The 15508-nt window shown below is 29.8% G+C and overlaps 1 protein-coding gene across 1 annotated transcript in view; it reads right to left on the reverse strand.

Annotated features, from left to right (window-relative positions):
* The window catches only part of KHDRBS2 (KH RNA binding domain containing, signal transduction associated 2), a 943011-nt gene that overhangs the window by 630694 nt on the left and 296809 nt on the right, over positions 1-15508 (reverse strand). Inside the window, exon 3 of the mRNA XM_074237285.1 lies at positions 3181-3297. Within this exon, the coding sequence (XP_074093386.1) occupies positions 3181-3297 (117 nt within the window). The remainder of the gene's footprint in view (positions 1-3180; positions 3298-15508) is intronic.

Raw genomic sequence — 15508 nt, forward strand, 5'->3', positions numbered from 1 at the left:
ATCATGCTATCATTTAATCTATACATAGGACTAGTGCATGTCATAGTCTCTATATTAATTCAGTATACCAGATATACCCATCACCCCCATCCCCACCCCATCTCTCTACCCAGTGTCTAAGGATAGCATGATGAGAATTCTTATTTTTTTTTCTCCTTCAAACACAAGTCCATGAAATCAGCATCTTGCTTGTTCCTCTTCACCACTCTTTACCATCAGCACCACTAAGAATAGCAACACTAGATCTGAAGCTCTGAAAAGTTACCCCTGAAGACTCCTCAGAAGCAAACTGTCAGTGAAGCATGCAGCTGCTTCCTTCTTTCGAAGGAGCTGGCCATATGTTGCACATTGGACTTGGACTTGAGACAAATGTTTCTGCTTCCATTTCAATATTGATGTGTCTAAATAGTTATTGAAATTTTTTAATATAAAATTTTATTTTGCTTTATGTTTTTATATTTCTCTTTATATTTTGCTCCCTGTATTTCTCCAAGACTTATTCCCCCCCCCACGAAACTGTCTTAAAATGTATGATCATTGATCATATAATGAGAGACATACTATTACAGAAATGAAAACCATGAAGTTGCATATTATCTGTTTCAAGACCATTGCTTAATGGTAAATAGCATACACACTTTAAGAGTTATGATGAAGGAACTGTCTCTTAGTTCTATCTAGTTTGTAGGTTTATAGTTTTATTTCTGTTCACAGTAAGTCTGAATGGTTTTATTTTTAACAAAATAAAAGGGAAAAAACAAAGCAATTTTTAAAAACCTTATTAATCTCTTAGATTAACAGGCCTAAAATTGCATTATTTCATTAGTTACCTAAAACTTTTCCCTGCAAATTTTCAATTTTCTGGCTAAAACTTGCTGACACTCAGAAATTTATCTCTGTCTACATAAGACAGAGTTAACCAAATATTTTGCTTCTCCCTCTTATACCTTATATTTTATTAAAATTTGTTGGATTATTAAAACAAATGAACAAAAAGGAGGGCATTGAAATAGAATATATATGTATATATATATATGTATATATATATATATATATATATATATGTTTTGAAAATATCGCTTCCAGATTCCCCTCAATGACAAATACTATTTTGGGCACAATATAAGCATATGTAGACTATCTGCTGATTCATTTTAGCATGAAATATTCTGACAATTTCTCAAGGATTCAATTTTTCCCCTTAGGAAACAAGATACAATTTAAGATGTATATATTTCTTGAAAAAACATAAGGTTCCCCTAGTAAAATATCTCAGGGGGGTTCAGCAAGTTCTTATTTTATGCTTTAGCTCAACAGAATATTTTATTTCAACATGACCTAAATACAGGAGAAATGATAGATTCTGAATATGTATTTTGAAGTTAAGGTGTTAGAAAATGGTTCATGAGGCAACACAAGGCACTAAAAGTAGATTCAGTACACAAATATAAACTTTAGGCAACATAAGTGATTTTTTCAAGCAAGGCATTTTTTGATAGGACATTCCAGTCATATTGATTTATTTGCTTTCTAAGAAATATATCATAATATCATGAATTGTTGTTTGAACAGCTGGTTTGGAGTTTTCATTTACATTGCAGAAAGGGAAAATCCAATGACTAGAAACAGCCAAATGGAACATAAACAAAATACAATATAATCAGCTATAAATAGTTATGAGAAATATATATATATATATAATAGTAAATTAACCCTAATAGAATTTGAGTAAAAATAACTTTTACATGCTAGATAAGCAAATATTATTCACATACCTAATGTATTCTTCTAGAGGAAAGAACTGTAATTCATACATTACAGATACACTAAAACTGCCAAATTAATTTGTATAAATCCCAGAGTTCTCACAATTCTATTTGTAAGAAAGGAACAAAGGAATATTCCCAAGTCTATTTTGAAATATATTAAAGAAAATTGGCATATTCTTATTCCATTGGCAGAAAATGTAGCATAAAGTAATATTTAACAGAATATAAGGGATGAATATAAACTGTTTCTACACAACTATTTCTTATAATTATTAAACAAAGGGTGTGCATTTTGGTATGCAGTGATACTATTACCACTTGAAGAAGCATTGGTTTTCATGAATAGTGGTGATAGATAGAGTTAAAACACATTGGCAAAGCATAAATATATAACAAACATTTGTAAAGATAGAATAACCAAGAAATCATTTAATTTGAAAGATTAGTAAACAAATATCCTTGTTTCCAAATTACATAAAGATGACTATTGACTAAACTTTGGAATGCTCTGTCCCTGTGCAGTGCCTTGGCACAAAATCAAATTCAGATTTCTTGTAATAAAAACAGTTTGCCTTAGGATAGGTTCATCACTTTAATGCAAATCATTTAGGAAGAAAATAAACTCAATTCCATTGAATTTACTAATCGCTCAAGGAAAAAAAGAACAAACTCCTTTTTAAGTTCTATATTTAAAATTAAATATTTCATATCATACTTATAAGTTACTTTCTAAATCACTCATTACAATCAATTTTTGAAAATGTTGATATGAATGAAAAACTTAAAATAGCTATTTATTGAAGTGTTTGAATTAAAAAAACAAAGATGCTATTCTTGAATCAATAAATGATAGTCTTCAGATGGAGGAAAATATAGTTAACATAGAAAAATATATTAAAATTTTCATGTTTCCTGTATTACCTTTTTGGGGGAAGGAAGGAATATTGTACTGACTCAAATATTTCAAGAAAGAAGCTAATTTCTCTGGGATTTGTAGATAAGTAGTAAAATTTGCTTTAGGTAAGAGGATCAAAGTGAAATCAAGCAATGATGAAAATGGGAGAAGGCTAAAATGGAAGTGATTATGTGATATGACTGAACAGTGCAAAGGGATCTAGGTAGGGCATTAGAGGAAATGAACACTGGGAGAAATACTGAAGAAAATACAGAAATGGAAAAAAAACTGGAGAGTAATCTGCTATAGAATTAGAAAAAAGTAGGGAAAAGTATGTGTTTGGGGAAGTAAAATGAATGATTGAGGTATGGGCAAAGACAACAAAGAGTACAGAGACTGGGCTCACAAGAAAGGATGAGAGACTCGAAGTGAGAAACTCAGAGAGCAATACAAATTTAGCATTCCATATAATATTTAACCTTCTTTAGGTGTTAGATAAAATAAAAAGTTCAGTACCTTTGCTTTATCTCTCATCGATCCTTTCCCCAGGATAGACATTTTAGCACCTGTCTCTTCCTGTAGCCTCTTCAAGGAGTTTCCTCTTGGTCCAAGCAATTTCCCCACAAAATTGAACTAGAAAAAAAAATCAATAGAATGTCTGTTTTAAGATAGAGTAAAAAGACAATGTGCAATAAGAAATAAAAAAAAACCCTCCACATCTTTGTGAAGATACTTATTTTGGTAGGGATGTTATATTGACTATTTCAGGTCTCTGAGGTCAATTCTGTATACAATTCGTGTGTATCAAATAGCACCCTTGTTATATGATGGAGCAAAGTTTTTAAAATGATCAGTTTCTTTATTAATGGAAAAGATGGACATTAAGAAATGATAAATTAAAAATCTTTTAAAAGAAATATGAAATTATAGGAGTATATGGATTATAACTAAATGATATTTAGTTGAACTTTTGACAAAAATATTTATAAGATACCAATATTGTGCCAAAGAAAAAATCTAAAAGTGTAACAATTAATTCAGCATTTAGAAAATTACATTAAAATCATAAATACGTATAGACAAACTTTATTTTTACCAAATTTCCTTGATAGATCATTTTAGGCTAATATGATTCTTCACAGAATGTCTAAATTAGAACAATAGTATAGATACAACAAACTTGCATTTTTATCAAGGCAGTTGAGAAAGTCCATAATAGATGTATAACAAGAATATTTATCCTGAAATCCTTGTGGGTAAAATGTATAGCACTAAATAGCTAGCATAATCAGGTATCTTATGAAACTATTTGAATAATCAGACTGAAAGAAGAGCTAATAATAAAATTTAAGTTGGAAATTTTCTAGTAGAATGAGCCAGAGATTTGAAAACAATTTTTTTCAAATTAATAGGTTATACAGAATTGACATGGAAAGCTAAATTTGAAAGTGTCAGGATTAAAAAATATCAATATGATAGTCATATCAGTGACTCAAATTTAAATGTCTTTTGAAAAATTACAAATAATGTATTCAAAGATTTCAGTTATTAAGGTAGCAAAAGAATTTCCTTGTTCCAATATAGAGATGGGAAAACTGCAAAAGACAAGCATATTGATGTGTTACATGTCACAAAATTAGTAAATATCAGAGTCAGAATTTGAACTCATTTCTCTTAACTCCTAGTCTAGTAGTTTTTACTTCCTGAATGTTGTGTTCTAAAGGCTACAATTAGTTTAATAAATTTCAAGAATTAAAAATATTGAGGCTAGACTTTTATGTGAAATAGCCAGAGGGATTTAACAATCCATATTCATTAAGAATTTATATTTTATCTTTACCATGATGGAAATATTTCAGATCTAGTAATGAATTTTGTATCTACATCCAACCATTAGGATGTTTATATTTATGAGAACTAGATTTGTGTGTCTGTGTGTGTGTGTGTGTGTGTGTGTGCACGCACCTGTGTTTGTGTAGTATCAAAAACAATTTGGCCAAAGAGTTATGAGTTTTTTTCACAGTAGTAAATCACAAATTTGATCTAATAAAGAACACAGGAATCTTTAGTGGAAGAGGGATAAGTTATTCTATTGAAACCACAGTTCTTCAAAGTCAGTATAAAAGGCAATTCGATGAATGTTCATATCATGTCAACCATTTTATGAACCTTAGAATGTCAGATTCTATGAAATACAGGGGGATATTGTGTACAATTAATTAAATGTAATTTTTGTCATCATTACATAAAAAAATTGATCATCAGTCATCTGGTCCAGAATATTGTTTTTCATTTTTGTATTTTTGGTTTTTCTAAATCTGATTAATCAGAATTTACAACTTCCTTTCAGGATTATAACCTACCAGTTTAGAATTGCCTGGACACCAGATGGACAAGGAATAACATTTATTTATAATTTATAATTCTGTTTTATCACTGTTTATGCTCAGGTCTACATTTTGGGATTTAAACAGCCTGACCCTGCATAGCCATGTAAACATCTTTATTTTAAAGACAAATATTCCCTTTCTTTTCTTTTCTTTTTTTTTTGGGGGGGGGTAGTTCAAGGTAACACTTTTCTCTTGGAATTTTCCAAATAAGTCAGACTGGTCATCACTCAGTCATATTTCCTAGACTCTTTATAACAACAAAAATGGATAATTGTTGTTTTAAATAGTTTCTAGTCATTAATAAAACTTTATCTTTTACATTCTACCATTTAAAATAGTTCAGTCCCATCCAATTTTTCTTTATTGACATTTGTTACAATACATTTTCTATAACTAATTTAGCATTGTAATGATCAAATTACAAATGAGATGAATTTATTTTCACATTACTTCATTTTGAGTAGTTCAAACTATGCAAGTATATTGATGGCTGTGGTAGTGTATTCAATCCCAATTGCTATATTTTTAAAATATGTTTTATCATCATACTCCTACCTATTAGGCATTCATCTTTCTTTTCATTCTGCAATGTAAAAAGTATTATTTTTTCTTTTTTTCAAATTTTTTTATAATTTTCAAATTATTTGTTCTTTCAACTGTCCAAATTTTGACTCTTCCACAAATTCATTTGAGTAATTATTCTACTTCTAATTAAATATAGGCAGATAAATTCCTTTCTTTCAAATATTTAGGAAATCCTTGTATATAAATTTCTTAATAAGACAATATAAGTAAGTGTGATATAGTTGTATGAAAGAAGGAAATAGGTGGGTTATAACAAAATTTTATGGAAGGGATCTTTAAAATAAAAAGAATGAAAGAAATGATTTATTAATTAACTCCTTAACTTTAAGTAATATAATAATGAATAGAAAATAGATCTTAGAATCAGGAAGACTTGGATTCAAGTCTGATCACTAGAAAGCCAGTGTAAAACTAATTTAGTCTCTAAACTAATAAGTATTACAATTATAAATTGCATAGCAGGTTCTGGTTTTTATTGGTTGAAAACATTGCTCATTAGTAAGTTCTCTTTATACTCATTACGTGTTTGACCATAGGAAAGTCAATAATCTCTCAATACCTGATGCTATTCTAAGGCTAAAAGATTTGAAAAAAGCTGTAAATAAGCAGGAAATTGTTTTATTCAAACAGTTAGCTATGGTGAAGAAATCACAGATATTCACCTTTGCAGGCTCTGTTAATTTCTTTCTTTTGGTTAGATAATATAGGTATCTATCAAATACAACTAAGCATTTCTTTACAAATTCTGCATTATTATGAACCAATGTGACTTTATAGAAATTGCTCTGGTTTTGGAGTTGGGACACATTTGTTGAAATTCTGACTTTTTTTTTTTTCTACTTAATGCATGACTTTAAGTTTAATGTTTGTTCTCATACTGAACTTCTCCTGGGTCTCATTTTCCTTCTACATAAAGTGATGCATTTTGGCTAGGTAATGTCTATGGCTCTTTTCAGCTCTAAATGTGATCCTATATTAATCAACATGATAGGTTCTCTGTATTACTAATCATGATTAATAGCACTAATCAATGAGAACCTATTCATTTGAAAATTTACTTTAACCCTCTAATGTTCCTTTTAAGATATTACTATGTGCTTCACAATCTCCCAAAACTTATGTTTTCATCAATATATTAAATAAATCATTATAATGAAGATGAACATACTACTTCTAATGTCAATATATTTTTAGTGTTCCTTCCTCCATCAATAGAAATTGCAATCCTTTTATGTTTCCATAGATTGTCTTTGTGACTTTGAAGTATGATCAATGCATTATAAACTACAGTATATTCAAATTATTTTTATTGGAGTATGGGAAAGAGATAAATTACATTTGTTATCATGTTTCAATTATTTTAAATATTTTTCTTGATATTTCTGAAACTTCTCATGAGTAAACAAAATAAATAACCAGGTATTCAATGACAGGTTAACAAAGAGCAATTTTTTTAATTGCTGCCCATAGCTGAACATTAGATATATTTTACATCTAATTAAATTAGTCTTAAGTTGTCTAGTTTATGGATTTTCTACAACCAGGGTAAGCTTTCCTTCAACACTTAGCAAGTTTCAAGACACATTCTCACTGTTAGATTATATTCAAAGGATGTAAAATTATAGCTTTAAGGACCTCAAGGCTATCATAACCAAAAAAACAAATTCCTAAAGTTAGACACTACAGATTAAAAAGAATTTATTTATATTTTGGAGAGATCTATGCCATTTTTCATACTATATAAATATTAATTTTTACAAATAAAATTATTTTACTTATCTACACAGAGAAAAATAAAGGAATAATGTCTGTAATTTAGATTATGATATGAAGATGGATAATGAGTCTGTGGAACTTCTTTATTAGTACATATATTTTGGCTATAAACTGCAGGAAAAATATAAATTGGGTTCAGAGTTAAATAGGATGTTACATTGACTGATTCCAACCTTTTTGGCAATGGTAGGAGAATAGAAGAACTTTATATATTTATATATACATATATGTATGAATGAGTATATATATATATATATATACATACATATGAATAAATATATATATATATATATATGTATAATATACAAGTCAAGTAAACTACCAGATCTATAATGTAATGTCTGACACATTCTTCATCATATCTCTGTCAAGAGATAGGTAGTTATGCTATTTCATTGTCTGTCTGGATCTTGCATGATCATTGCTTAAGTCTTTTAAAGCTCTTTTTTTATTTAAAATTTTGCTGTAATTGCATGAATCTTTCTTTAAGTACTCTTAAACTCACTCTCACTTCATACTTGTGTTCCTAATTTGATTTAAATTCAATATTTCATAATTTCTTATGGTGTAATAGTCTTCTATTAAATTCATATGATTTATTCTGTTCAACTATTTCCTAGATAATTGGGAAATCTCTTAATTTCCATATTTTATACACACACACACATATACATGGAATATTGTTGTAACTATATTTTTAAATATGGATACTTTTACTCTCTCATATCTACTTGATATTTAGTTCAAGCACTGGAATCATTGGGTCAGTGGGTAGGTACAGTGTAATGACTTTTCAGGCATAGTTACAAATTGCTTTGCAAAATAGCTTACAGTTATATTTTTGTGAAAACATTTGAATGTCAGTCCAACAAATTCATGCTTTTTCACTTAATCATAAGATGTTACTGAAATATTTTGAAAAGTGGAGTTACATGATCAAAACTGTGCTTAATGCAAAATAAATATTTGTTGCTGGGGTAAGTGATAGACTAGAACAGAATGAAGAGGCAGTTAGGTGGTACAGTAGTGCACTAGAGTCAGGAATATATGAGTATATGAAGACATATATATATATATATACACACACACATATATATATATATATGTAATATATATATATAATATATATAATATATATATATAATATATATATATATATATTATATATATATGTACATATATGAGATTCAGACTCAGGCACTTATTACTTAAAAGAACAGAGGAAGCAGAAGCAAAGAGTCAACTAGACAGTTTGCAATAGCACTTGGTTTATTGTTTTATTGTCTTAAGATATAGAGACAGAGTAGAAAAAGAACAAAAAATTTGTATAAGAATTGACAATATGAGGCAAAAGAAATGACTGCTTGAAATATATTGAGTTTACAATAGAACTGGAAACATTGCATTATTGTTTTGAAAACTTTAATTAAAGGTAAGTCAAAATATATTAAAGACAAAAAACAATTGTTTTAATTAATCTGAAAATTTATTTTCATATTGTAAGACACATTTAAATTACTTTATCTAAATGACAAAAACAGTTAACCAAATTCTAACATATATGACTCAGTGAAACGGGGAAAATAATTTCAATCTTCACAAAGATTTAGACTGTGAAAGATATTCATCTAAAGTCACAGACCATCTGTCCCCTGAATTTTTGAAGTTATTTCAAATTATATATTTATATATCCATTATAGAGCTAGATGTTTTCTGTAGTAGGGGAAAAAAAAACAAGGGAACTAAAAATATCTTAAAATAATTTGTAAATAAAATTTCTATGACAGTGAAAAACTTAAAAGTCCATTACATATTTATTAACTTTAAAAAAAGTTTATTTATTTAAGGCAATGGGGTTAAGTGACTTGCCCAAGATCAAACAACTAGGTAATTATTAATATCTGAGGTTAAATTTACACTCAGACCCTCATGACCCTAGGGCTGGTACTCTATCCACTTTGCCACCTAGCTGCCTCCTACATTTATTAACTTCTAATATTGTGCACAGATCTTTGTGAAAAATTGTAACTTCAATAGCTTAAATTTATTAAAATATTTTTATGAAGCAATATTTTATAATGTAATTAACATATATACTTAACACTTGTCTTCTTTATTAAAATCAGTAAGATTCCTTATTTCATGTGTTTCAAAGCATAGTAACACCACACATAGACAACTGTCCCTTAATTGTTAGAATACTCACATAAGCAAAAAAATTTATTTTGGTGCATTTCAATAATGATGACAATTCTTTTGTTTTATGATTAACTCTTAATACATTTTCTATATGATGATGATGATGAAGATGATGATGCCAAAGCAAAACCTTACAAGAATTACAGTAGATTGTAGTTTGAAAATACATAAAATTTGAGTCTTCCAGAGAATCCCGTTAGAATCATCCGTGGGCCCAAGGTTCCTGATGTTAGCTATTTGAGGAACTTTCCACTAGATGAAACTATTTTATCCCAAATAGCCCAAATAGAAGGTAATCTTGTTTCTTAGAGCCCAAAATATATAAAAAAGTTAAAAATGTCAATATAAAAATTTTTAGAAAGCAAGGTCTATATTAAGCATCAGAAAATTAAGAATACAATATAATGAAATTTTAAGTATATATGGCAGGGATAGATTTTGGAAAGAGGTTTGGGACTCAAGTGGCTTAGATTTTATTTTCCTGAGAAAAGTCTGCTCATAATTGTATAAATAATGGGAGAGAGAATGTGAGAATTTCCAAGTATTCGATTACAGAATCTTATGATGGCTAGTTTTAAAATCAAGTGTTATAAAACTTGGAAGAGCATGGCTTGATGGTTAGGGAACTAGGTTATTTTAGATAATGAGGAAGATCTAGTTTCAACTCCCACCAGTACATGAAATGATGTAAGATTCCTGTGGAATTCATTTAATTATTTTGTATTATAGACAATTCAATAATACAATAATTGGAAAGATGGTACTTACCTATCTTTAAAGAAGATCTTTGTGAAGAAATTCTCTATATCAATGAAATAAAGTCTTAATCTAACTATATAGTCATAATTGTTGTGACAATAATGAAATTATTATAATTGTAAAAATAGTGTTAAAATTGATGACCTAATCATATACCTTAATTTACATTATATCATATTTTGTTTCATAAAATAGAAGATATTTTAAATATATTCTTTTATAGTTTAACAGTGAAAGAGTATAAAGTTCTGCAAGACAGTTCACAGATGTAATCTCATCTGATCTTCACAATAATACTATGAGGAAGGTGCCATTGTTATTCCCTTATTACAGATGACAAGACTAATGTTAAGGTATTTGCTCGTTAATGTTAATGGAGCTACTTTTATAGCTTTGAATACATGTTCTCATAAAAACTTACGTTAAATCTTATTACACAAAGTAATAGCCATTTTTCTAACAGACTTGAACTATATTGGGGACATTGGTATTATTGGGTCACCTTGGGAAAGTTTCTTAACTTTGATTTCACTGATGTTGTTTGGGAGTCAAAAATATCCCCCCCCCTTTGCCATTTTCAGGGTAAAATGTCATGTACAAATAGTTTCTTTTGGTACTCCTGCTTTAGTTGCTGCTATTATAGACAAACAAAGATAGTATGTTTCCCAAGTCATAACCATGTGAGAATGGCATATTATCTTCAATTGCTCTTTAGTGGCTATTTGTAAACTTAGTCCAATCCTGGTCAATTGCCATTCAAAAAAGCTTTAACACAAGTAAAATAGTGATTCTAAATGAAAAAGACATGATATCTGTCCAAAGGTACACTGATGGCCAGTAATACAGGAAACTGAAGAGAACAGGAATCTGTCCTTAAGTAAACAGGACCATAAAATGGAGAAGTGTTAAAATGATTAAGAGGTCTAAATTCAAAGTGAAGAATTGTGATCTCAATATCCCTAAAAAATGTAAAGACATAATTTTATGAAATTTTATTTGAAAGTAATATTCAAAATTATTATGGCATTGAACTGAAAAGGATCTTAGTATGTACATATTCCAAATTTTTGTGAATGAAACACTTGTTGTTAACAGAAATTAATAGATTAAGAAAAAGTGATACATATAGGAAATCAGAGAATAGGTATAAAAACCAGACCTTTTGACACAAAATAAAGAAATCTTTCCACTATAAATCTGTAGGTATATACATTACACATTAATTTGTCTGAATTCAATAATTAATTAAAGCATAATTTTAAACAAGCAAAATCTTGTTTTCTGTGTTTCAAATATACTGTCCCAAATGCTATTATGCCATATTTACTCTAATTAAATTTATTCTATATTTTCAGATTGATTTAATCCTTTCTTTAATCATTGTAACTATATCAGATTCAGTCTCCAAAAATTTTATTGGTAGGCTCAACAATTTAGGACAGTTTGTGATTGAAAGCATCAAAGATAAATATGAAACTACTTAGAAGGTTTTAATGTATACAACTAACTTACTTAGAGTGATTCTAGTTGTGCATAATCAGTCCTTGTTTTTGTTCAGTCATGTATGAATGTGATCCAATTTTGAGCTATCTTGGCAAAGGTACTGTATGCATTTGCTATATTTTTTTCCAGTTTGTTTTTACAAATGAGGAAACTGAGGAAAGCAGGGTTAATTAACTTGAGTAGGGTCACAAAACTACTAATTATGTAAGCTTGATTTGAATTTGGGAGGATGAGTGTTTCTGACTTCAGATCCATCAGTCTTATATAATGTGTATATTAATGTGGCAAGTCATATGCTCTCTGCCTTTGTTAATTTCAATTAAATCTGAAATATATAGTAATGAAAATGAGTATATTTACTATGCTAATCTCAAAATTTCTCATCTGCCTGCTCCGCAAACAAGGATATTTTAGCATGATAATGAATCATGACATTCATAGGTATTTGCTCCAAATAGCTCATATTCACATAAAGGGAATAGAAAAGTAATTAAGGTATATTTTTTAACACTAGGGCTGTTAAGTGGTGCAGTAGAGAGGACCCACCCTGAAGTCAGGAGGTCTTGAGTTCAAATTCAGCCTCAGGCACTTGAAAACCCTGGAAAGCCATGTAAGTTAAGTTTCAAACAAATATCACAAAAATTTTAACCTTTTGCTGGTAAATAAAATAATTTTAAATATACATAATATTTCTTAAAATTTTTAGACAATTAAACAATAGCTTTCTCCATATTTTGCCATAATTGAGAAACTTTGGTTCTTAATTTCAAGTTTTTTCTAAGATTAAAAACAGTATTCCCAGCTGTGTTTTCAGTTTGTTAAATATCCTGAACTAATTTTAAAATGTTTCACCCACATGTGTTTCAAAGAAAATTGAATTCATATATGTCAGCTTCATTTAAGCATAAATCAATGAAAGGTTGTTTTGTAATAGCTATTTTATATTCAAGAAGCCTTTTGAGCAATTTTAATTAGTCTTTTTCTAAAAACAGATGCTCTTATTTTGCCAAGAGTAAAATGAACCAAAGAATATATTTAGGGGAATTCTAAAGGTAGCAAAAAACACTTCCTGGAAAAAGGAAGTACATAGCACAACTTCATGTCATTCCAAATTTTGTAGAAACACTTAAAATATATTTTTGTTGTGACTGATTTTAAACCTTCTCAAATAATGTACAAAAGTGAATTTAAATGAACTATTTGGTGACTAATTAGTCTAAACTTCAGACACTATTAATTCAAGAGAAGTTGTAAAAGACATTGCTAGTATCTTATACCTTTAAGGTACAATTTGAATTTTTTCACTAATCATCATCAACAACAACAGCAACAACAACATAGCACTTGTGGGTATTCCCAGGCTTTAGAAGCTTAAAATGAAAAAAAAACATTTTTTCTAATTAGTTTAAAGATATCATGACATTAACTTATTTGTATATATAATGAATATCTCAGAAGAATCTAAATTCTTTGAAGGCATGGAATGTTATAGGTTTATTTTTGTGTCAAAGAATCATCTAATTTTTTATTCAAAAAGATTGTCAGATACTATGTAGACTCCAAGAAGCATATGAAAAGCAACTTTTTCCTACAGCCTAACTGTTTATCTGTCCTTTGTTCTATATGATGAAAAGGAAAACCAACTCCTGAGAAAATTAAAAATAATTTTTAGTGATTTTTCTATTCTATCAAGTCTAATTTGCAAGTATTTGGAAATTTCTACCTATTTATTCATAATTCTACCCTCTGTAGCCATACAGTACATAGTTTCCACTTGACAATTATTTATACTCTTGAAGACATAGGTCATGGATAACATATTACCAGTGCCAAGGACAACACTTAATAGATGGACATACAGGTATTTATTTACTTATCTATATATACATATATAGTGAATGTATATATATATATATATGTATGCATATATATATGTATATAGCTATAGATGCTTAGAAATATAGATGATACAGAGACTGATTTATGGATGCAGACAGATAAAGCATTGATTATGCACTTATTTGTTCTAGGTGCAACCCTAAAGAGTGAGTTTAAAAATATGAGCAAGTAACAGACACAGTCAAGGAGTTTACATTCTACAGAAAAATAATACAAAAAGAAGAGCAAAAAAAAAGGGGAGGGAGTGAGAGAGAGAGAGTGTGTGTGTGTGTGTGTGTGTGTGTGTGTGTGTGTGTGTGTGTGTGTATGTGTGTGTGTGTTTGATTACCACAACATGATTTGGAGATGAGGGTTAAGTGGAGTGGAGGTCTAGATCTGGACAAGATAAGATAAGATTAAAAACTAACCCCAAAATCCAAAGATAAATGTAGGAACAGATTTCATGCTTCCTGAGAAAATTGGGAGGGAATAGAGGCAAGATGGAAAGAATGACTATAGAATAAAAGGTACAAGGCAAGGTATGGAGCCAAGATGGTGGTGCAAAACCAGGAAGCATCCAAAAGTTTTCCCAAATGAAAGCCTGAAGCTTCAGATCCCACCAAAAAAAAAAAAAGGAAACAAGTTGTCAACTCAAGATATCATGGAGGATCTTCAGAAATGGTCTGTCCCTGCTAGGTAAAAAGGAAAGTATAGCCCAGTATATGTGGAATAATGGGAAAACTAGTGGAAAAACTAGATGAAGACACTTAGCTACACATAGCTCAGGTCCTGGCTTAGCAAGTCTGCATGGAAGCAGGACAACAGTGAAGGATCAGTGAGATCAGAAGACAAAGTCCAATCCCTAGGAATACTGGGGTAACAAACAGAATTTGGTTGCAAAGAAACCACTACATAAGCGATGACCTGGCAAAAAGGCAGAGACAAACCATTACATAGCCAACACCTTGGCAAGTGATAAGCTAGGGACAAGATATCAGCACCAGCACCTAAATCTTGGGACTATACTCCCTGTACCCCAGGAGTTGAGCTCAACTATCAAAATGAGCCATGATAAGGGGTGGCTAGGTGGTGTAGTGGATAAAGCACCAGCCCTGGAGTCAGGAGTACCTGGGTTCAAATCCGGTCTTAAGACACTTAATAATTACCTAGCTGTGTGGCCTTAGGCAAGTCACTTAACTCCCTCTGCCTTACCAAAAAAAATAAAATAAAATAAAAAATGAGCCATGAATGAAAAAGAACACTATCCACAGAAAGCTACTGTTCTGATAGGATGATAAAAAAAAAAGTCTTCTCAGAAAAGGAAAGCAGTGACAAATTGGTACTTGTGAAGCCTCATGAAGTTTCTGAAAGGGCCTCAAATTCAAAACCTCTTGTAAGAGCTCAAAAAGGATTTTAAAAACCAAAGAAAAGAGGAAGAAAAATGGAGAAAATAAATTAGAATCAAGCAGGAGAAATACGAAAAATTGATGAAGTCAACTCCTTCAAAAGTAAAAATTACCAACTAGAAGAATGAAAATCAATGAAAAATAAAATCGGCAACTAGAAAAGAAATAAAACTCAAAAAAGTAAGAACAACCAAAACGAAAAGGAAAACAACTCATTTAAAAGTATAATTAATTGGGGCAGTTAGGTGGCACAATGGATAGAGCCCTTGAATCAGGAGGACCTGAGTTCAAATTTGTCCTCAGATACTCAGTAATTACCTAGCTATGTGACCTTCAGAAAGTCATTA

Source organism: Macrotis lagotis, chromosome 5, assembly GCF_037893015.1.
Source record: "Macrotis lagotis isolate mMagLag1 chromosome 5, bilby.v1.9.chrom.fasta, whole genome shotgun sequence".
In the NCBI taxonomy this organism is placed as follows: Eukaryota; Metazoa; Chordata; class Mammalia; order Peramelemorphia; family Peramelidae; genus Macrotis; species Macrotis lagotis.